A 22,660-nucleotide genomic window follows, 5' to 3' on the forward strand; every position below is an offset into this window, starting at 1 on the left:
ACTGCATCAGCCGCGTGGGCCCCAGTGAAGACAAGAAGAACAACTCCCGAACGAGGTTACACCGTGAGTCCCATAATAAAATTCGTCCAAAATAGAGACTGGGATGCACTAAAATGTTCAAACGGCCACTACTGGTACAACCTCCGCAACCGCCTCCATGTACGGAATGACTGCCTACACATGGACGAATTTATCAGGATACCGACACAGTTTCGACAAACAATACTGAAGAGCATCTACCTCACTCAACCGGGATCTACCGCGATCCTGGATCTATGCCAACACATATGATTACCTCACATACACCGCTCAGTAGTAGAAATGGCACAAAACTGCCGGCAATGTACGGAACAATGCGAATTTACAAATTGGTATTTGGAAAACAACACTCATTCCAAATGGAACCAGTGGTTGAGCCAAATGAAGAAGTCCAATAAATTTTGCAGGACCTCTTCCAGACAAATTAAAAAGGAACGCATATATTAGTTGCTATTGATAAGTGAATAACATCCCCTCGGCTGAAGTAGTTTCAAACACCACGGCAGGTGTCGCTATAAAAATTTTGCAGATACACAATTCAAACAACGGCGTTCCAGGGAAAAAAAGATGGGACCAGGCGCAAACAGTTAGGGTGAAAAAATCCCGTAAGGCAACAACAAAAAACTATTATTCGCACCAGTAGGACGACCATAGTTTCATCGGAGTAATAGAACGGATATTTCCTTTGTGACAACTTATGAAACCACAGAAACCAAGCGGAGCTTCGCACCACTTGCGATACAACACAAACAAAAAAAGTCGGAAATTTTTCAAATGTTGAAAAAAACTAGGTGAACCAAAATTTTCGTATGTCCAGATAAAAAACAGTTAGGTTTCCAGCTAAAGCTGATGGTATGTGTTTTAAATTGAATGAATTTGCTATACTGATGCGGCACGACAATTAGGATTTCAAAAATTGTACTTCGCCCAAAACCTTAGTTGTTTCTCTACTAAATAAGGGAGAAGAGTAATAAATAAATTTTGAGATAATCAATTTTCCCAAAGAGATAACGTTTTTCTTATAAGAAAATTATGGAGCCTCCGCTTCTGCAGAACACATTATCACAACCGGTTCTTTCAATTTGACTTTTCATCTCAGATTTACAAGGACTTCCAAAACCCATGAGTTTTTCCTACAAAGAGCAAATTTCGGCCCAATTAGCAGAGAGGATTGCCAAAACCGAGGTTCTCGATTAAACACAACCTGAAAATTGGCACGGTAGTTTTCGCGATAAACCAAAAAATTGCAAAAAAATTGTCAAGTTTCAAAACTTAGACTTGTTTGAAGGCCATAGCTTTTATCTTTAAAAAAGACTTTCAACAACCTGTTGTGTCTATTAAACCTATGATATATGATATCAGATTTTCCAGAGTAGTTAGCGAGATAAGTCCAAAACAATGTCAATTAATCAAATTTCACATTTTTGAGAATCATAGCTTTTTGTGCGAAAAAATAGATCCTAGCCAATTATTCAGAAGGGATTCACTAAATCTGTAATTTCGATTGAACTCAAAGCGGGGTATTGAATCCCAGCCGCTCATGTAGGGAGCTTTTCGAAACCGTTCTATTCATTGAAACTTGAGAGGGGTATTAGAGAAAACGAAGAAAAAAATCAAAAATATGGGTCACAGATAACACCACTGACTTTTTCAAAGGCTGTAGACAAAAAGATAGAGTAAAAAGAGACTCTAGGTGAATAAACAGGCACACAGGGGAGTGCACGGTCTTTCAATTGATATCCTCATTTTGAAAATCAGTGTGGTTTCTGAGAAAAACTAGAAGTTTTCCAATGAATTTGGAAATAACTTTCCTATGAGAAAAAAATCAATAAAACGATTGGTAAACACACAGATAAAATGAAAAGTGCGAAGGGGAGTGTTCAAGTTTTGTTTCACTTCAAACGACCAAAAATTAGGTCATTAAGCCGATAAAAATAGGCCGAAATAACTTGGACCGAGAACATTTTTTTAAGTGAAACAAAAAAAAACAAATAAGAAATTACGAAGTCAAGCTAAGTACAATTACAAATTGAAGGATTAAATCAAATACTAAAACAACATTAAACAAAAATCCGCGCAGCAAAAAAAAGATTTCAAGATGTGACAACTAAGTCGACAACAAATAAGCAGGCAAATAATTGACCGTCAATTCAATTTGAAAGAGAATGTTTCCCGTTTGAAAAATTAACAGGTCCTGGGCACATTCGTTAACTTCAGGCTAAGTTGGTCGGGAACGCATAGAAGTTTAAATTCATTATAAACCAAGATACAAGTGATTATTTGAAACAAGTTGTTAACCCGAAAAAAGTCTGTATTACAGTTTGATGACGCTTTCCAATCGCAAGCGTAAAAAGGCTTTTATTCTTGATTTTATAGCAATTTACTAGCTGTCATTTCTTTAAAGAAACGCAAATAGGACACCACGCGGCTTATTTTCAAAAATGAATCATTTTGTATCTCTATCAGTTCTGAAAAAGTATTGTGGGTCCAACGTAGAACAAAAATGGAAAAACGATTTACTTGATCAACCAAATTTTAATGTTACATCGTAAGACTTTTATAATGCTTGCCTGAATCATAACCAACGAACTAAATGGTTTCACTAACTTTTTCCCTCTTCCGCATTCAGCTGATCCAATAAATTCAGCTTCAAACAGCTCAGACTTTCTTCTCTGTTCGTCACAGTTTTCAACCTTGGAGTCACAGCAACGTAGTTCACAGACGGGTCTCCGGTTGAGACGTCCTTTTCATTTCTCACAGACGATTGAGAAAAAGAAGTTGACTTTTCCAGGTTCTTTTCGGCCTTCGGAACCAAAATCCGTACTTCGATAGTTTGTCTATGAGATTTTAAGGTTATTCTTGCAACCTGAAATGATTTATAATTGCCACTTCCAATGAAACCTGTTTACACTTGAGAAAAATTCACGTGAGTAGTTTTAGAAAAATAGGAAATTTTGTTCGAATCTGATCTGGAAAACTTTGCGTATATTCTTTTTTCATTTATTCACTTAGTAAGGCATATTTTATAGGGAGATATTAGCATATCAACTGCCCTCGTCATATATTCTTCAAGTCGCCTAATTTATTTAAACTTCTAGTTTCAAGTTCACCTATTGTGTTGATACAGACCAATGAAACAGCTCTGAAGCTGTCTAAACTGAAAGGCCACAGTAAACGAACGGCCAAAATAAACTTTTCAAAAATGTTCGATATCACATTAGAGCTCTTCAAAATTGTAATTTTTTTATTGATTGACACTTTTTATATTAAACAAGGCTTGGTCAAAAAGGTATAACGTATTTTTATGCGTTTCAAACTTTTAAAAATTGAAACAGTTCTCCTACCGAAAAACGTTTACCCGTTGAATCAGGGGCGGATCTAAGATTTTCTCGAGGGCGGGCGGATTTTCAAAAAATTTTGTCCTTTTAGGGCACGTTTCTGGGCACTTTTTTAGGGCACGTTTCTGGGCACTTTTTGGAAAATTTTGACCAAAAAATCGCGTTGTTTGGCGCGCGCTCCCCCCTCAAAATTAGTATATTTTTGCGCCAAAGGCGCCTTTGGAAAAATTTTAGGGTCAGTCAGCCAAAAAGGGATATCTCAAAATAGTACAAAGGGGGGACTCTTTGGGTCGGCATGGGGTCGAATTCCTAAAGTGGGCGTCCCCCCCCCCCAAAATCCGCCCCTGCGTTGAATAATGAAACATATTAATTTCAGACTTCGTGGCAATTTTCCAAAACCTACACCATGGCTTTGTTCATTTTTCTTCATTTAAAACACACAGCTAAAGTGGCCTTGTTTTTAACATTGTTTTAAAACGTGCCAATCCTGTATTAAGCGAACCCTTATTTTTCTTGCTTTTTGCTGTTCGATAGAGACGATTAGTCAAAAAATCATCACGACCTAATAGACGTTAACATCACAACGTTAATAGACTCTAAAAGATCGATTCAGCGGGTTAGTTTCATAAAAAAACTGTGAAACAAAATAAAATTAAAAATCACGCGATGACTGCACAATTTTGATGTTAAAAATATTTTTCAAATGTTTTCCGAATTTCGTAGAAAATATATGGCCTTCAAGCTCGTTGAAGTCCAATAAAAATGATTATTGCCACTGTTTGATAAAATTTGAGAAGCATGGATCAATAGATAAAGTTTTTATAAAATCCAAAAAAAACTATCTGAAAAATTTCTTGGATTTCAAGCTGAAAAATGATATCCACGATTTTCGTAGCCTGTACACTTTTCCAGGGGCAGATCTAGGATTTTCTCGAGGGGGGCGGATTTTCAAAAAAATTTTGACGACCTTTTTTTTAGGTCGACCAAATTGATTTTCCGAGCTCTCCTAAAGCACTAAAAAGACGCTGTTTTCGCCAAATTTTCTGCGCCGCAGGCAAATTTCTTAAAAAACAGGTCAAAAAATCCGTTTTTGGGAACTTTTTAAAAAATTTAGACAAAAAAATTGCGTTTTTTTGGCGCGCGTTCCCCCTCAAAGTTTGGCGCAAAAATATATTGGCGCCAAAGACGCCTTTAGAAAAATTTAAGGGTCCGTCGGCCAAAAATGGATTTCTTAAAAAGTACCAAAGAGGAGACCCTTTGGGTCGGCAGGGGGTCGAATCCCTCAGGATCATCTCTAAAATTACTCTTATTTTGTTAAGCAAAGCTCTTTTTTTGCGACTCAAGGCCGTTTTGTTTTGATCCTAGAACTTTCACATGGCAACACTATTGCAGCCGAAATTGGTAAGGCTGTGGTAAACCTGAAGCTAGAGGTCAAGAGAGAGTTCGTCCTCACACACTATCATTGCCATGGCATGGGATCGAATTCACGATCTGACAATTTCAAAGTGAGCGCCTTGTTATTACGCTAAGTGCCTAGGTGCTACATTAAATTTTATATATTGACGCGGATTAAATGCAGTGGATCAACTGTACAATCCCCCCCCCTCTAAGTGAAGTGACCTACCGTAGAATGCCCTCAATAGGCATGTAGTAACTGTGATATTTGTTTTAATTCTGTATTATTTATGCAAACAAACGCGCAAAATGTATAGTTATTTGAAACTTTGTATTTTGATGGTACAATTTGTATTTTGATGAACTGCAAATTTGTTAACCCGAAGTTATATATCTATAATTTAATATGTTATGTAGGTGATAAAACCTTCACTTTAGAGTTATCGTGTGAAAAATTCGCATTTTCTCACACCTAATTCTAGTTGGGGAGGGAATGGTGTGGCAATGCGGTAACTATAGTAAACACTCGTCGGCTCTTTTTCCTTTCCTTTCCCCCACCTGCATGAACATGCTTTAACATGATAATTCAACTTTAACATGATAATTCACGCTGTCAGATTGTTATGAAAATTGTTAATTGGACTGTTTAGTTCACGACAAACATAGTTGGTCTGCATATTTAACCTTGCACCCCTTATTACACCAGATATGCAGGGCGGGGGAGGAAAAAGAGCCTACGCACTTTATTTTGTTGTCATACTTCCAGAGAAAAACATGAAAACTATATATAAGCGGTTATCTGTTGATGTGTATGCTATTTCAAGCAACCCAGCCAAATATCTCAGCTTCTCAGATAAATCACATTTGCCATAATTAATCAGTTGAAGAAAGATTATGATTCAGTAGACAATTAATTACCTTTTCTGAATCCCAAAGTGACAAAGTACCATCGACGTTTCTTATCACTTCTTCATATTTCCAACTATACTGCTCAATCTTCTTCGGAAGTTTCTAGAAGAAACAAATGAAGTTTTAGTCTCACTCAATAAAACGATGCCATTACCACCATCTAACCACATAAAAAAAGGCTAATTTCATATAAACTTATACGCTTACTGACCAGATAATCTAGCTATATATTTGAAAACCAGGATTACTTGAGTTATGGAAAAAGGAACGCGCAAAATGTATGAACCTTTTCTCCCATTTGTGAGGTTTCCTTCCAGCCAATTGACTCATCGGGTGGCTCTTTCTGTACCTCTCCACTGTGTATATAGACTCGATTGTCGCCTGCAAACTTGTTTCTCAGGGTAGTTAACTCTCTTATCTTCCCGCGACAAAGACTAGTGGGAAACTTCGTTTTGTACTCAATCTAAAAAGCTGATGGAGTTAGCATAAATCATTATTCAAGCATTATTATTATGCAATGCCAGACACATCATATCATCGATGAAAAATGAACGATGTTAATAGGCTACTCCATTGTTTTTATGATACGGTGACTTCAACCTATTCAGAATTTGACTTTAAATTCAATTTCCATCATCCCGTTAAACATGCCTTCCGTTTTGAGTTTGTCTCAGTTTTGATCTGATTTCCCAATGTTTGACAGATTTTCCTAATTTCTTTGAGCAAAGCTTTATTCGATGCCAATCGTCGCAAATGTCAGCTCTTTCCAGTTTCATACCCCCTCTTCTCGGAATAGTACATTATGAAATTATTGAAAAATTGTTCATACGCAATGCATGTAGGAAATTTGGAACAACCTGTTCACTTGTTCGTGCATAAACTTTTTGTCACAGCTAAGAATATCAGAAATCATTTCAAAAACAATTTTGTAAATTACGTTTCACAAAAAAACGAAGGGGGACTGGAAAAAGAGATCAAATGGCACATAATAGCCGGCCTAAAAGGTGAAAAGGGGACTGCAAGGATTCCTACGATATAACTTGTGTGTGTCGGTTAAGTTGTCGTATGTGGCTGTTAGCAAAAGTGTTGTCGACTGTGGTTGTCGATTGGAATTATGTGTTAGCTATCGGCTATGATTTTTGGCGTGAAGGGGTTCAACTGGTTTGCTGATGTCTTCTGGTTTGCTGATATATTCGGCTATCGGTTAGTGCTCGTTATTGTTTGGTGTTTAGAACTGCATGTTATTGCTCTCCTTTAAATAGTCCGTACTAACAGGTGCTAGTTTCATATCTGCTATTGCGTAGTCTTCTTTCAGGTTTAACTTGTAAACGTGTCTCTGGTCGCAGTTAGAAAGAACTAATATTGCGTCCACTTAGCCAAAGTTATAGCCAGAGTTCCCATGTTAATTTTTGGTGCCTTTTTAGTCCCATCGTTGTCACGGCAGTAGTGTAGCGATGATGAATTGTTTGATGAAGCGTTTCCGAATGCGAGAAGTAAGCTGTTGGGAAAATTACCATTGTTGACTGAGTCGTGACGGTTGATGGCATGAGCTCTCCCGACTGTTTAAGCTTCTATGTCGCCCTAGAAGCTTTCTATGTCGTGTGTGGCAATTAGCTTAACTGTTGTGATTAAATTATTTAATAGTTTCAGAGACAAAAAATGGAAACCACTCAAAAGCAAAAAAATTTCACAAAAATCATTGAAGAAGAGGAATTCAATGTTGAAGAAGAACAAGCAAACATGCCAAATTTGATATTCAAGGATCAAACGCCTATCCCGGAAGCCAACATCTAAGCGAAGGTGAATTGAAATGAGCCCTGATCAGACAATACGAGAAGAATCCATGAAAGACATGATAGAGAAGTGCATCGATACCGTCATAGAAAAGCACCTTTGAAAAGCTTCGCAAAAATTGCAATGGGCTATGTCATCTACCTTAAAAGCATCGATTAAGCAAGAAATGAATGATGTTAGAATGCAGGGGCGGATTTAGGGGGGGGGGGGGCTCACGCCCCCCTCAGGGATTCGACACCCTGCCGACCCAAAGGGTCCCCCCTTTGGTACTTTTTAAGAAATCCATTTTTGGCCGACCGACCCTAAAATTTTTCTAAAGGCGTCTTTGGCGCCAATATATACTAACTTTAAGGGGGAGCGCGCGCCAAAAAAAAACGCGATTTTTTTGTCAAAATTTTTCAAAAAGTGCCCAAAAACGGCTTTTTTGACTGTTTTTTCAAAAATTTGCCTGCGGCGCTTAAAATTTTGCCAAAATAGGGGCAAAACAGTGCTTTGGGAGAGCTCGAAAAATCAATTTGGTCGACCTAAAAAAAAAAAGGTCAAAATTTTCGAATTTTTTTTTGAAAATCCGCCCTCCCCTCGAGAAAATCCTAGATCCGCCCCGTGTTAGAATGTCCATCGTCGCAGACACGAAGAAAACTATAGACATGGAATGAAGCAAGTGTAAACTGAAAGCGGTATCTGAGGCCGAGTTATTAGAGGGATATAATAGTAGACAATTTGCGTATTGCGGACGGTATAGCGGAAGGTCAGCGTGAGAATACGCCCATTTGAAGACTACAATGAGAGCTCCGAATGTCGCTCAAGAAGTTAAAGCAAACGTGTTGAAGTCGGAAATATCGAAAGCTCATCATGTTCTAGGACGCAACTAACCATAGACCAAATGGAGTTTTTGAAAAATACGAGAGCCTTGAACAAATCCCGAACAATGAACCATATCATAATCTCCGAATATTCAATGGCATCTAGACTGAGGTTTTTTAACATGAAAGCAGATACTCGTATCGAATCAGCATGGACCAGAGAGGGAAGCATATTTTATACACTCACAGATAAAAACACTGTTCAATGTATCAGAGGTTCAATGTATCACAGGACGTCAGAAACTTAATTAAGATGATAGAAGATTGTTTCGTCAATAATAGCAACCAGAAGTGCATCCAATCATTTCAAAATTAGCTTAATTTCAGCTTTAAATATCAGATCTCTTAGTTATCTCCATGAAGGACTGAAAGCACTTACATCTAGTTTTGAGTTACCACCAGATATAAGGTTTAAAGGAAACATGGTTACTTGAAAATGATAATGTAGATTGTTTGAAAAAGGATCTAATTATATACTTAGCAAAAAAAGGACTAACACCGGAGTTCTCTTGCAATGTCACTTTTAATGAATACTTGTCATCTAATTTACCTGAAACTTTGCTTATTCGTGTAAGAATACATCGTGAAAACTCTTTAATTCTTACAATATCCAAAAGCAGACAAGTTTTCCTTCCTTGAAGAACTAGATGAAACTCTCGAAACATCATCTAATAAAAATTATCCTGTCATAATATGGACAACTTATATCTTGATATTTTGAAATCAAATAAACTCACTTCAAATTATCTTGATGTTACAGAAAACAACGGTTTCGGACAAATAATTAAGCAACCAACACGCATTGCAAGCACAAGTGAATCTCGTCTAGATCACTTTGTTGTTAACGATTTTAAGGTGAAATCTGATGAGGTGCTCCAAAACGTGTCTTTCTCAGATTATTCTATTATTTTATTTGATTTGCCCCATTTGAATCAGAAAGCACGAACACAAGAAAAAGCCAAATTGATTACTAATCACATTACAAATTTAATTGCAAAACGAAAATGACTACATAAAGCATGGTCAAAAAATAAAACAACACACACAGGATTTAGATTCAAAAGCGCAAGAAAAAAAGCAGAAATTGAGATTTAAAAAAAAACAATTTTAATATAGTAAATTCCAAAAAAGATTGGTCAAATCCAGTATAAAACGTTCCTTAAAGTAAAAAGTAAAAAACGTTCCTTAAAAATCAAACAGGGACAAATTTACCTCGGATGTTGGTATTGCAAACTAATTCAATAGTTTTTTCTCTTCTTTTGATATTAGACTGGCCAATGAAATACTTGAATCAGAATGGCATCATATTCTCGAGGAGCCGAAATTTTGTATGCGAAAATTTCCAATTAAATAGCTTGAAATTGACAATATCATTGAATCTACGCAAAATAAAACATCTGCTGGTTTTGACAGTATCAGCAATTTCATTGTTAAAGAAAGCAGGCCAACAATTACGCCTATTTTGAAAAATCTCATTCATTTATCATTGAAAACCCAAGGCCATTGTCCAATGCCGATCTCCACCCTTAATATGAAGAAGATCAAAAGTAAATGTCAGCAATTACAGGCCAATATCTCGACTCATAATTTTGAGTAAAATATTTGAGCGTGCAATGCACAAAAGAGTGTTTGAATACCTGAAATTTCACTCGTTAATATATCTTTGTTTTTCAAAAAAAATAAAATACTACTGAAGCAACCTCTAAAGTTACCGAAAGAACTTGCCTGGATAACAGCAAGTCCGGTAAAAAGAGATCTTTTTCTTGATTAGAAAAGATATTTGATGCACCTTCTTATCATTTTTAAAAAAAAATAATAAATTAGAAATGTATCGAATACGCGGGAAAAGCTCGACTTGGTTCACAAATTACTTGAAAAAACGCATGCAATTAGATCAAATTGGCCATTCCAATCTTTTTGAGAAGAAGTCAAATGTGGTGTTCCCCATGGCTCAATTCTGGGGCCGCGTTTGCTCCTAATATATAACAACCTTCCCAAGGTTTGCAGATATTGTGAAGTTTTCCTTTTTGCGGATGACAATAACATTAAAGGAATAGAATGATCAATTGAAAACAAAATTTCAATGACTATTCAAAACCTGTGAGCGAATGGCTAAATTTTAAAAAAACTATCATTGAATTTGGATAATACTGTTCAATTATGTTTGTTCTCATCCAGAGCTTCAACTCTTCTTCAAATAAACAACTTACCTAAAAATGTGCTAAATCGTAAAAAAAGTTAGTGTTTACGTAGATGCTAAATTATCTTTTCATGTTCATATAGAATTTAATTGAAAAACTATGAAAAGAGCGTGGGATCATTTGGAGCGTTCCACCACCGATTTCAATTGATTACTAGAGCTCAGACATTAAACAAATTTTGCAACATGAAATTCTCGTGTACGGTTGCATTAGCTTTACAGTTAGCGCCGCTATTAAAGATACAAAAAAGCTCAATTCTGGAGCCATTTTCGCTGCTAATAAATATCAACGACTTTCCCAAGGTCTGCAGCGTTTGTGAAGTTTCTCTTGTTTTCTTTTTCCAGATGACACTAACATTACAGGAATAGAATGCTCAGTTGAAAACTTCAATAACTATTCAAAACCTGAGAGCGAATGGCCAAATTATAACAAACTATCGTTGAGTATAAATAATATCGTTCAATTATGTTTGTGCTCATCCAGTGCTTCCAACTCTTTTTCAATTAAAGAATTTACCTACAAATATGCTATATCGTAAAAAATATCTTGGTGTTACGTAAATGATAAACTATCTTTTCATGTTCATATAGATTTTGTTAGGAAAAAATCAAGATAACAGTTTGGATCATTTTGAGAAAGCGTGATTACGTTCCAACAGCAATTTTAGTTTATTACTAGAGGTCAAACATTAAAAAAAATCACATGGAATTCTTGTGTACGATCGTGTTGCGTGGGATAGGTGTTAAAACTAGATGCCGCATCCATGGAACAAACATTTCCCTACGTTCGCTTTGAAAAACGATTTCAAGATCATTTGAATTACTAGTTATTTGTTATTACTGTCTCTGAAACAATAAAAAAGTATTTAGGTACAAAATATTGACGTTAAAGCTTTGAAATTCAAGATTAATTTTTGATTGACATTTTTTTGATTTAATTTAATTTTGAAGACTGGGTCAATTGCTTCAATTTTAAATCCACCTCGAAAATGCACTCCGTTTCTTCGAAGCAAACCCTTATCCTGATATTTGCCACAGCAGTTTTCAAAAAAAAACGTTCGAAATGGTCGTTTCACGATCAGAACTCTTTTTCTACCAATTATGCACATATTGCAGAAAATTTTGTCAAAACATCCCTGATTGAAACTTTAGACAGAGGCGAAGCTGTGCTTCGCAAACACTAGCGAGAAGATGACAAAAAATAGCTTTATTACGTGAAAAAGGAAAAGATAGAAATAAGCCTCGAATTAGTAGAAACTCGGCTACGTTCTTGGAATCGCATCTGCGACCCAGCAAATTTGGGTCTCACACACTAACCACCCAGCCACGGATGCTTGAAATCCCCAAAACTCTTCACCAATAACTCAGCTACATATGCTATTAAATTGTCAATTCGATGCAGCAAAAGTAGCACCAAATACGAAAAGATTTTAAACTGTATGTTATCAATTGAAAAGCATAAAGCCCAATGTATAAATTATGTATTTCAAAAATTGCGAGATACATTGACTTGGACAATTTTTCAAATCAAGCTTTTCATCATTGTACTGCTGTTTTAAACAAATAACTTCTTTCGGTTCATTTGATGAATTAAAAATGCATCAGGGCTGTTACATTTTTACTGCTACCGCAGCAGCCTACCCACTCCAAAGTGCCATCAGAAGCAGCATTTTTTGCGACTTAGGTTTGAAAAAAAAGAAAAATCGTAATAATGCATTTTGCTTTGCAAGTGAAAATACAGATAAAAGTCAAAACAAGTGAGCTTCTTGATATTTGTTTCAATCTCATCAATTAAATGAAAAAAAAACATACAAATCTAACAGACAGTTGGAAAAGAGTCAAAGAACGCAAATAATTAGAAAAAAATAAGTTTCAGGAAAAAAATAAATTTCAGGACTTAAAGAATTGAATTTGACGACCAAGTTATGATTGACATTGTTTGACAAAATTATTACAATTAGAAAAAATTGGATCAATAGACAAGATAACATTTTTTTTTATTTTGCTGGGAAATCTGAAAATTAACTTCCATTTTCCTGAATTTTACATTTCCGCGATTAGAAATCAAGTTTACCCTCTTTTTAACTAAGGAAATGACCTGAACTTATAAAGAAATGAAAAGTCAAACCGCGGGAAAGTAAAATTGAGTCTGAACAAATTTTCCTGCAACTTGTCCTGGAAAAAAATCATCCCGACCTATATACGAATCTGAACTAAGTTCATGGACTTTCAATTAGAAACATCGCTAGCTGACGATTGGAAAAGAGTAATGACCGAAAGGAAGCAACTTTCACTCTAACAAGGTTATTTGCAATGGAGAAAAAGGTCTTTTTTATATCATTCGGACTTCTAAGCGTTACAGAGGCATGGGGTTGGAACCTGCGACCTCGAGAACTGGAACCTCATGCCCTGCCCTCTCGGCCACGAAAACTTATGAGCCGGCAAACAATAATCACAAATGAAGCAGCTACATATGCTATTAAACTCCCAAAACCATGCGGCAAAAATGGCTCCAAATACAAGTAGACACAGTTTTGCAAGTAACATTTTCGAATATAACAAGCTAAAGGCATCCACACTAACTTTGCAAGTAACAAGTTGGAAAGCCTAAAGCCAGATTGTTTTAATTATGCATTTCAAAAATTTGCGATATATTGAGTTGAAAAATTTCTGAAATCGAGTTTTTACTATTGATAACTTGTTTGAAACAAGTAGGTTTTATCCGTTCATTTAATGAATTGAAATTTTATCACATGTAAAACTCATTACTATTCGAATGCCAAAAGAAGGTGCCCCAAAAGAACAAAAAATAGTCAAAGTATAACACGACTAACGCTCATTTAAGTTCACTAGTAAAAAGAAGGTAGAAAATCTGGGAAAATCCATTTCGAAATTCAAAATCGATCACGCTGCTAGTGAACTTTACACTTTTGCTCTCGATAGTGGAGTTTGCCCTCTTTTTAAGAACCAAATGAACAACTTTAAAAGAACACAAAATCAGCAAAAAAAACACTTGCCATCACAAAAAAAATGCGCTACAACATAGTGAATGAAAAAAAAAAAGACAGAAGTCGAAAATACTTCTGATAAAAAAAATTGTAAAAAATTTACTCGAAAAGATAACTTGGCAAAAGTTGAAAAATTACAATTACAAAAACTTCATATTTATATCGCATGAAAATAATAAACAGGCCCTAATAAATGAAAATAATTTACCGAGCAAAGGAGACAAACTTCGGTCGAAAGCTGCTGAGCCGAAAACATAACTGTTGTCATAAAATATCTCAAAAAATTTTAAAAATTTTACGACCCATTCGAAGTGAAACACAATCCCAAACGGATATAATTTGCTCAAAAAATATGTTGAAATTACGCAAAACATGTTGACTAAGTCGATACAGCATAAACTGAAACTTTGAATCATCAAAAAGACGGAAAAATGAAAAAACAAAAAAACTCAAATTCAGACAAGATAAAATTACAAATTTGTGAAGTTTCAATTAAGGTAAAAACTTTTAAATTCTTTTTAAAGGGGTAAATTAAAAAATGCTCTTCCATCATGCGACGGTCCGTGCACAGGTTGGATAGGGCCATACGAACGCTATCTAAACACATCGGCAAAATTTCATGAATAAATCACAAAATTTCATGAATAAATCAAGTCAATTTTAAAGCATCCAGAGAATTGTCAATTAAAATCTATCCTCCTCATTTACAGCACAGATGGAATTGTCTATGTTGGATGTATTTTGAAATTTTTTTGCACCCCTGAGGCAGAGGATTGCACTCCTCAGAAATGCAAAACTTATTTGGGTTCTTATGAAGTTTATTGTGTCCGAGTATGATTAGTTCTTTTTTTTTCGCTGAGTTTTTCTACTAGTTTCTGGACGGTTGTTGTAGAGCCTAGTGCTGCTTCTCCAGTACACAGAAAAATTAGTTGAACAAAGCTGCTGTGTTCCACACCCAGTATTTTAATCTTTTGACACTCATGATATTTGTAGGCGTCAGATATAGTTTTAGGGCAAAATTTAGCATGGAGGTTGAAAATTTTTACATCGAAAAAGGTTCGGCTGAATTGGCCTCCTCAGAGTCCATTTTCCTTGATATCTAGTCGAGCGTCATCTCAAGTAGTGGTTGTTTTGTTGTGAAAGCTTTCGCCTTTCAACGATTGAAGTTTCGGCTCTATTTCAACATCATGGCATACTTCGTCCAGGAGTGCCGCAAAGGTATAACGAAATTCATTATGTCTTAGGTGAGTGTATCTACCTTTGGGGCAGTGTAGAGAAAGGGTCAGTGTAAACGGTTGTCCACATGAGGAGGTATGTGTTTGGTGGTTCTCAACCATATCTCAAGTGTAAACCATCTTAAAACTCTGCTTTGCTGGGGGAAAAATTGTACTTTTTCAAAGGTAGCACGCTTAGCCAGTTCGATGCTCCTTTCTCTAATGCTAGATTCATTGTCAGCTTTTTTTCTGATGAGCAATTTTCCATAATTTTAGCCTTTTTTGAGAGTATGATGTTGTCTCTCAGTGTTGATGTTTTTTTTCATCAGAGTTTGTTCCGTTTCAGCTTTTTCTGGATCACTTTTCTCTAACGGATCACAAACGGCTGATTACCACTTAAAATTTCTGGGAAAGTCCATATCACTGAGAAGGTCTGGTCCTCCCAATCTTAGTAAAAGTGCAAAAAGGCTGCGAACTTCATCGGTTATATGGTTTTTACCAGTAATACCAGGACGTAGCTGCTGTCTTACGTTTTTCTCAATTCATCCATTTTCATAAAAAAATTCCGGAGTTGTTCTGGTTAGGAAGCTTAACTTATTTTGAACTCTATTTGTGTAGCAGGAGTACGCATTTTATGGTGATGTTTTAGCTGTTTTGGAAAGCTGTTTTGTAAGGGTAGTTGTCTTTTCAATTTCGCTTTCCATGTATTTATCGCATGCTGATGGTGTTCCTATAACCGATCCAAGGACTCTCAAATCGTCCACCATTGGAATATTTGTGCCTTCGAATACCTTTATGGCGCTTTCATGACGGTTTTCCATTACTATGGGTTGACAGTTGGAAGGCTTCACAATATAGCCGAAAGCCTTTCCGTGCACATCCATGTTGTCCAGTATTGCGCAGACACAAGATCACCTGCAGCGCTTCCGTCATCTGCGTTTCATTTTTGGGTGACATTTGGTTTTTGCAGGAGCTCAATCAGTGGGATTATCCCTACTCCGTACATAGCCATTGCGAGGGGATCACCTTGCGTTGTTCCTTCGGTAGACGGCAAAACCGTGTTATTGACAAATAGTAGTAGTAGAGACTTTTATGGCTCATGGCCTAAGGGTGTGAACACCTCAGTTTTCAGCTGGCATGAGTTTTCGATATGGGTTACATGATCCACAGGAGCACAGTACACGCCAGGTGCATGTGTCTAGTTGATTGTAGCTATTTTTGATGTAGCTGAAGTAACGTTCTTTCAGTTGTTTCTTTAATAATAATAAAATAATAATATGAATTTAGCGTACGCAAGGGGTTTCCCCCACAGTTTCAGTTTAGTTAGTTAGACATATTTCTGCAGTTGTTTCGGGTACAGTCGCACAGAATTTTCCAGCTACAGGGGTTGGAGTCATCGAATCTTTTCTCGAACTGCTCCCACATCCATTGCAGCAACCGTCCTTTGAGTCCTATCGTGTTGGTAAAGTCCACTTTTTGAGGAACCAAATTAGCCAGCCTCATTGCATGACACCAGATTTTTTTTTCACAAACAAATTTTGCAAGGCGTGTACATTCAAATAAACGAGATCTTGTATTAGCTAGATCATTTTTTGGCGGAAAACGGTCAGAAAAATTGTAGTCGTAGTGATTATTGAGGATTTAAGATAGTAGAAGTAAATTATTGAGCTGAATGTACATGGGTAAAGGCAGTATTCCTAGACGCTGAAGCGACGTTTTGTAATTAGGATCTGTTGCAATCCATTTGCATGTATTGCGTTGAACACCTTCTAAGAGTTTCATTTCTTCGACGTTCAATTGATAGCACGCTGAACCGTATAGCAAAACTGGAATTACCATGGATTTGAACAGATTAAGTTCGGTCTTGGTATTAGGAGGCAGTGGGTTGCGCTTAAGCATGCATAAAGTGTTGAGGGCTTTTCCTCTTCTAAGTTTAATATGCGATGTCCAGCCTAGATCCGATTTTACAATTATTCCTAGATCTTTTTCTTCTGAGACTTTTTAAATTAAAACTGAGTCGAAGTAAAAGTCGCTACTTGTGAGACGTTTAACCGGTAGGTGAATGCATTTTGACGCATTGAACACAATCTGGTTTTGTTGAGTCCACGTGAAGATGTTATTTAGGTCATTCTGAAATTCAGCGTTAAGGAATTGATAGTAGAGTATGTTGAATAGTTTGGGGGCTCTCGTCTGGAAATTTTCATTTGTTTTGTGAAGGCGAGTTCAAAATCGCTGCTCTGCCTCGTGGTGCTTTCCTGAGAGATACTGGGATTGAATCGTCTTTGACGTGAAATAACCCCAGTTTTTTTTTAAAGAAAACAACAAGGCTGATGAACATCCCTCAGCATATAAACTTGAGGGATGCTTAGATGAGTTGGCCAGCGCATGTTGTATTGCCGGACAAAGGATTTCTACATTTTTTAGAGCAAGTTCTCTATTGAGCGATTTGAAGGCATTTTCTGCATCTATAAATAGTATGGCGTCCGTTTAAATCGGAACAAAATCTATGCTTCAAAAAGAAAGCGAGTAAAAACCTTACCAGATAATGAATGGCGTTCAAGAAAACGGAAAATGAACCGACAGAAACTAGGACTAAAACAAAAAATTGAGAAAATTTTTGAAAAGATAATTACTACCTGAAACGGGTTTGAACTAATTACTACTTAAGTATCTTCTAGAGAAAGATACTACTAAGGTGTCTTCCTCTAGAAGTGCAGATCTTGTGGGCAAAATTGATTACGGGAAAAAAAACCTAGTTTCCGGTTGCATTACCCTTGCTTATCGCAAGGGTGAAGACACTTCCCTGAAAAAAAAATCATCACGACCTATGAAAGAGTCGACTCTTCCTTCGCAAAATGGGTAATCAGAAGGTCAACAGTATCATAGTAACCGGGGTTACAGTCAGGAGTCCCTTCATCACGTATTCCAGTCAAAATCCGTGGAATTTTCTAGATATGGAAGTGATAATGATAAAAGAAGATGTCAGGCGTTGATGTCTATACAATTAAAATCAATTGTTGTGATAAACTTATCAAATAGTTATTAAATGGTTCAAATTTACCGCTCGTGTGTTTTCATATCATATGCGCGCTGGGCTTTTCTTCTGGTTATCTTACCAAATCTCGCCGTCCCAGCCGTAGGCGAGTGAAGTTTCCCTGGCGTAACTAGACGCAAGGAGTGAGCTGGTGAATCGACCTCCAAATCGACGTCAGGTTGTACCACTCCTTTTTTTTCATCGCCTTTGCCTCCAATTTTAAACCCTAAGTGAAAGTATTCATAAATCACCCCAAAGAGCTTCCTTTCTCGCCCCAGTTGTCTGTGTTTCAGGTTGATGCCGCGATTCCAGGCAAGACGCATCCCTGAGTTCTCACAGAAACTAGTTATCGGGACTTCAAGGACCAAATATATCAAACCAGCTCTAGTAAAATCAACAATTCACTCCTACCGCGGCGCAACGCTTCATGATCTGTTTGAAACAGTTTTACAATACAGACCAAAGCGCCTAAACACAGTAACAATAGTTGCTGGATACAATGACAACAGGCTGCATCCACAAGAATTAGAACAGCAGTGGAAAAACTTGATTAACCTCGTCACTAATAAGTTTCAGCCCAAGACACTGATCATCCCCAAAACAATTCAGAACTGTAATAATTCCGAAGTAAACCGCAAAATTTATATTCATAATCATGTGCTGTTTAATTTGATAAATAGATTTGTACACCCCCATACACTTATTGTTTCGCCTAACCTCAACCTAAATCTAACCCCTCAAATGTTCTGACGTGATGGCATCCATTTCTCGTTCTACGGTAATGATTTCTTAACAAATTTTCTTGCAAATTTAATCTATAAATTCTCTCGCTAACTTGACACCGCCGTCCTTCCTAAAATGGCTACTCAAACACACTGCCTTATTTGTAAAAGCAGCCTGCGAGGCGGAGGTAATTGGTGCTTCACATGCCCGGGCTACATGCATGTAAAATGCAGCGGCCTAGCCCGCAGCAGTGATCACTATGACGATTTCAGTTGTCATCGCTGCACCTCCCAATTTCATTCAGCTAACGACAAGCATGAATGCAATCCCCCAACCCTAGCTACAACCACGCTCCCCCAAATGCACCCTCACCCTTCCACTACCCCACACTCACAAAACACAGGAGAGTCTTCCACTATAGAACCTAGAGCAATACAAGACCCATGGTCAAACCCCTGTTCAGAACTCATAGAAACCACCAGGAAAATATACACCGAAGTGGTTCACTGGAAACCGGTCTTTATGATCTTGTCAAAAAATAAAGTTGCTTATAACTTCATTGAAACCCTCAAAAGAACTTTGAACAGCCTGATAGAAAACAACGAAAATACCTTCGCAATGCACGCAGCAATGATTTTTCCACACTTATTACTGTGCAAAACAAAGTCCGAAATTGATGGATCTTTTTCCAAAACAATAGCAAGGCGACTTAAGCAATGGCAAGACGGAGACCTGGATGGACTATATAATGAAGGCAAGGCGCTGCAAATGCGCTTGTTGAAAGGAAGTAGAAGAAAAACTGAAACTGAAGCACAACAGTTCAACAAACTAATGAGTACTGGAAAAATATCAAGCGCAATTGCAAAACTAACAGACACATCTAAAGGCGTTCTTTCGCTCGACGAGATTGTCAAAGGTAAGACAGTAGAACAGACTCTCATAGAGAAACACCCACAATCTAAACCAATTGATGAGAACTATATTACACCAGTCTCAGACGAAACAATTCCTTTCCACCCATCGATATTTGATCAGATAAACGGTCAACATATCAAGAAGGCAGCCATGAGAACGCACGGATCGCATGGACCATCTGGCCTCGATGCAAATGAATGGAGACGTATTCTAACACACTTCGGGCAACAATCAGTTGAAATTTCAAAAACAATTGCTAAAATTGCCAAAAAATTGGCCACAGAAGAACTAGATCCAGAACTAATGGAACCATATAACGCATGCAGATTAATACCCTTAGATAAGAATCCAGGGGTAAGACCCATAGGCATAGGAGAAGTTATGCGTAGGATAATAGGGCGAACAATAACTAAATGCCTAAAAACGAACTCATGTCGCTCGGTTCAAACTACCAACTCTGCCTAGGACAAAAATGTGGCATTGAATATGCGATCCACACGCTAAGAGATCAATACAGCAAAACTTCCGCCGATGCTGTTCTACTGATAGATGCCGAAAACGCTTTCAACTCGCTGAACCGAAAGCTGGCATTAAAAAAACATCGAAAATACCTGCCCTTCCCTTTTAACAGCGATTAAGAACTCCAATCCATCTAAGCTAAAAAAAACAATCTACTCTCAAGAAGGGACAACCCAGGGGGATCCACTAGCAATGGCAATTTACGGTCTAGCCATAATACCCCTCATAAAACTTTTATCAGTAGACGATGTAACCCAGAAATGGTACGCAGACGACCGAAACGCAGTCGGTAAATTAAGCAATCTACGAACCGTCCTCGATAAAATTGTATCACTGGGTAAATTTTTCGGCAACCACGTGAAAGCATCCAAATGCCAACTCATTGTCGAGGATGAAAAACTCGGTGAAGCTCAGCAAATCTTCGCAAATACAGGAATCACTATAAAAGCAGGAGCCCGAGTGCTTGGTTCAGTTATAGGAACAGAATCTGAATGTAAAAAGTTCCTGGAATTTCAACAGAATGAGCAAATCAAAATTTTGAAAAAACTAACGAAAATCGCTGAAACCTCCCCTCAAAACGTTTATGCCTGCTATACTAAAGGAGTTCAAGAAAAGCTTTCATTTCTTGCCAGAACAACGCCTAACACTATGGAAAACTTAGAAATATGTGAAAGTATTATCAAAGAACAATTATTACCTAACCTAGTCGGTAAAGACACTTTAAACCCCCAATTCCGTGAGATATCTTCCTTACCCCTTAAAATGGGCGGACTTAACATCAAGCTGCCATCCGATCATGAAAGCTACCTAGAATGGTCTAAGGAAACATCGCTAGTACTGGAATTTCAAGATCCTATTACAGCAGTAACACAGCAAGAAAAAATATGTACGAAAATCAAAAAATTGAAAACTGATAGAACAAATTGAAAAAAACAAACCTCATTAACTCCTTAAATGAAACAGATAAATACGCAATCGACCTGGCCTCTGAAAAGGGAGCCTCTAACTGGCTCAATGCTCTACCACTGAGCAGATACAACTTCAACCTGAATAAATCAGAGTTCAGAGATGGTATTTACTTAAGATACGGATGGGAACCAACCCAAACCCCACTCACATGTGCATGTGGTGCTGATTTTAACTTGACACATGCGCTTCACTGTGCAAAGGGTGGTTACACACACATCAGACACAATGAAATTAGCGACACATTCGCCTACCTCATGAACGAGGTTTGCCATGACGTCGAGATTGAGCCGAAACTTCAGCCGTTGCAAGGCGAAAGCTTTGTCAACAATTCAACCACAACTGAAGATGAGGCACGACTTGACATTAAGGCAAACGGACTCTGGGGTTCACGATTCAGCCGCGCTTTCTTTGATGTGAAAATTTTCAACCCCCATGCCAAAACATCGCGAAAACTGCATAAGGATGCATACAAATACCACGAAACGCTGAAGAACTCCAAATATCAGCAAAGAATTTTAAACGTAGAGCAGAGTAGCTTCTGGCCGCTAATTTTTGGATGCACTGGTGGCGCTGCTCCAACAACCACGCGGACGATGCAGCGATTGGCCGAAAAACTAAGTGAAAAAAGACAAGAAAGCTATCCAGAATCTATAAACTACATAAGAACTAAAATAAGCTTCGCGCTCCTGAGGAGCTCTATACTTTGTATAAGGGGGTGCAGATCGCTACGCAAAGTTCAATTTATCGACAATAATTTATCGACAACATAAGCGCTATTGTAGAGGAAGGACGGCTAAGATAAATTAACATTACGACGATGCATTTAATGCTGATTTATGAATTCATTGCTGATATATATGCATTTTTATATCGCTGGTATGGCCCTATCCAGCTTGTGCACTTACCGTAACTAAACGGAAGGGCCCTTTTTGTAATTTAGTTTTTTTTTTCAAATTAAAATCGATACGGGTTACGTTTCTTCAATAAGAACACGCAACTCGACACGAGAAAATATACTACTAAGGTATCTTCCTCTAGAAGTGAAAATCCTCTAGAAGTGCAGATCTTGTGGTCAAAATTGTTTACGGGAAAGAACCTAGTACCCGGTTGCAATGGTATCTTACCCGGTTGCTAGTACCTAGTACTCTTAAGTTGAAGTGAGAAAAAATATTGACCTTATGTAAACCACAGCCATATGGTGTGTCTCTATGAGGCTGGAGTTGTAAAAGAAAAGACGAGGCACAAGGAGCCACATGAATTATAGACCCATCTTCAAACTTGGCTTCAATACCACCTCCTCTGAATATGGACACACACCAACATCCTATTTGCTCCAGACCACATGAGCCGATCGAAGAATCATTTTGCACTTTTTGAACGAGTAAATCTGAGTCATCTTGATCCATTTCTCTCCTAAAAAGTATCTGAATAATTTCACCAAACAATTCAATCACAATAGGATGGAGTTTTTTTTAATCAGAAGTTCAAAAGTATCATAGTAACCGAGGTTACAGTCAGGAGTCCCTTTATCACGCGTATTCCAGTCAAATCCTTAGAATTTTCTAGATATGGAAGTGATAATGATTAAATTAGATGACATGTGTATAAGTCCTTTTCAGTTAAAATCGATACGGAATACGTTTCTTCAATAAGAACACGCAACTCGACACGAGAAAATATAATATACAAGTGTAACAAATAAAAAATTTCGTCGTTTATTGTTCCGAGTACGCAAGCGGC

General features: G+C 37.3%; 1 protein-coding gene across 2 annotated transcripts in view; it reads right to left on the bottom strand.

The window, feature by feature from the left end:
* The window catches only part of LOC134847525 (uncharacterized), a 45,459-nt gene extending 23,112 nt beyond the window's left edge, over window positions 1–22,347 (bottom strand). Inside the window, exons 1-4 of one of the 2 annotated variants that reach the window (XM_063864579.1) lie at window positions 22,096–22,347; window positions 5,968–6,144; window positions 5,691–5,783; window positions 2,647–2,905 (exon numbers count right to left, since the gene is read on the bottom strand). In XM_063864579.1, the coding sequence (XP_063720649.1) occupies window positions 2,647–2,905; window positions 5,691–5,783; window positions 5,968–6,144; window positions 22,096–22,326 (760 nt within the window). In that variant the 5' untranslated portion in view covers window positions 22,327–22,347. Of the gene's footprint in view, window positions 1–2,646; window positions 2,906–5,690; window positions 5,784–5,967; window positions 6,145–22,095 lie in introns of those variants that run through there. The other variant, XM_063864580.1, reaches the window with a different exon arrangement.
* Between the last annotated feature and the right edge of the window lie 313 nt (window positions 22,348–22,660).

Source organism: Symsagittifera roscoffensis, chromosome 6 (genome assembly GCF_963678635.1).
Source record: "Symsagittifera roscoffensis chromosome 6, txSymRosc1.1, whole genome shotgun sequence".
Lineage (NCBI taxonomy): Eukaryota > Metazoa > Xenacoelomorpha > Acoela > Convolutidae > Symsagittifera > Symsagittifera roscoffensis.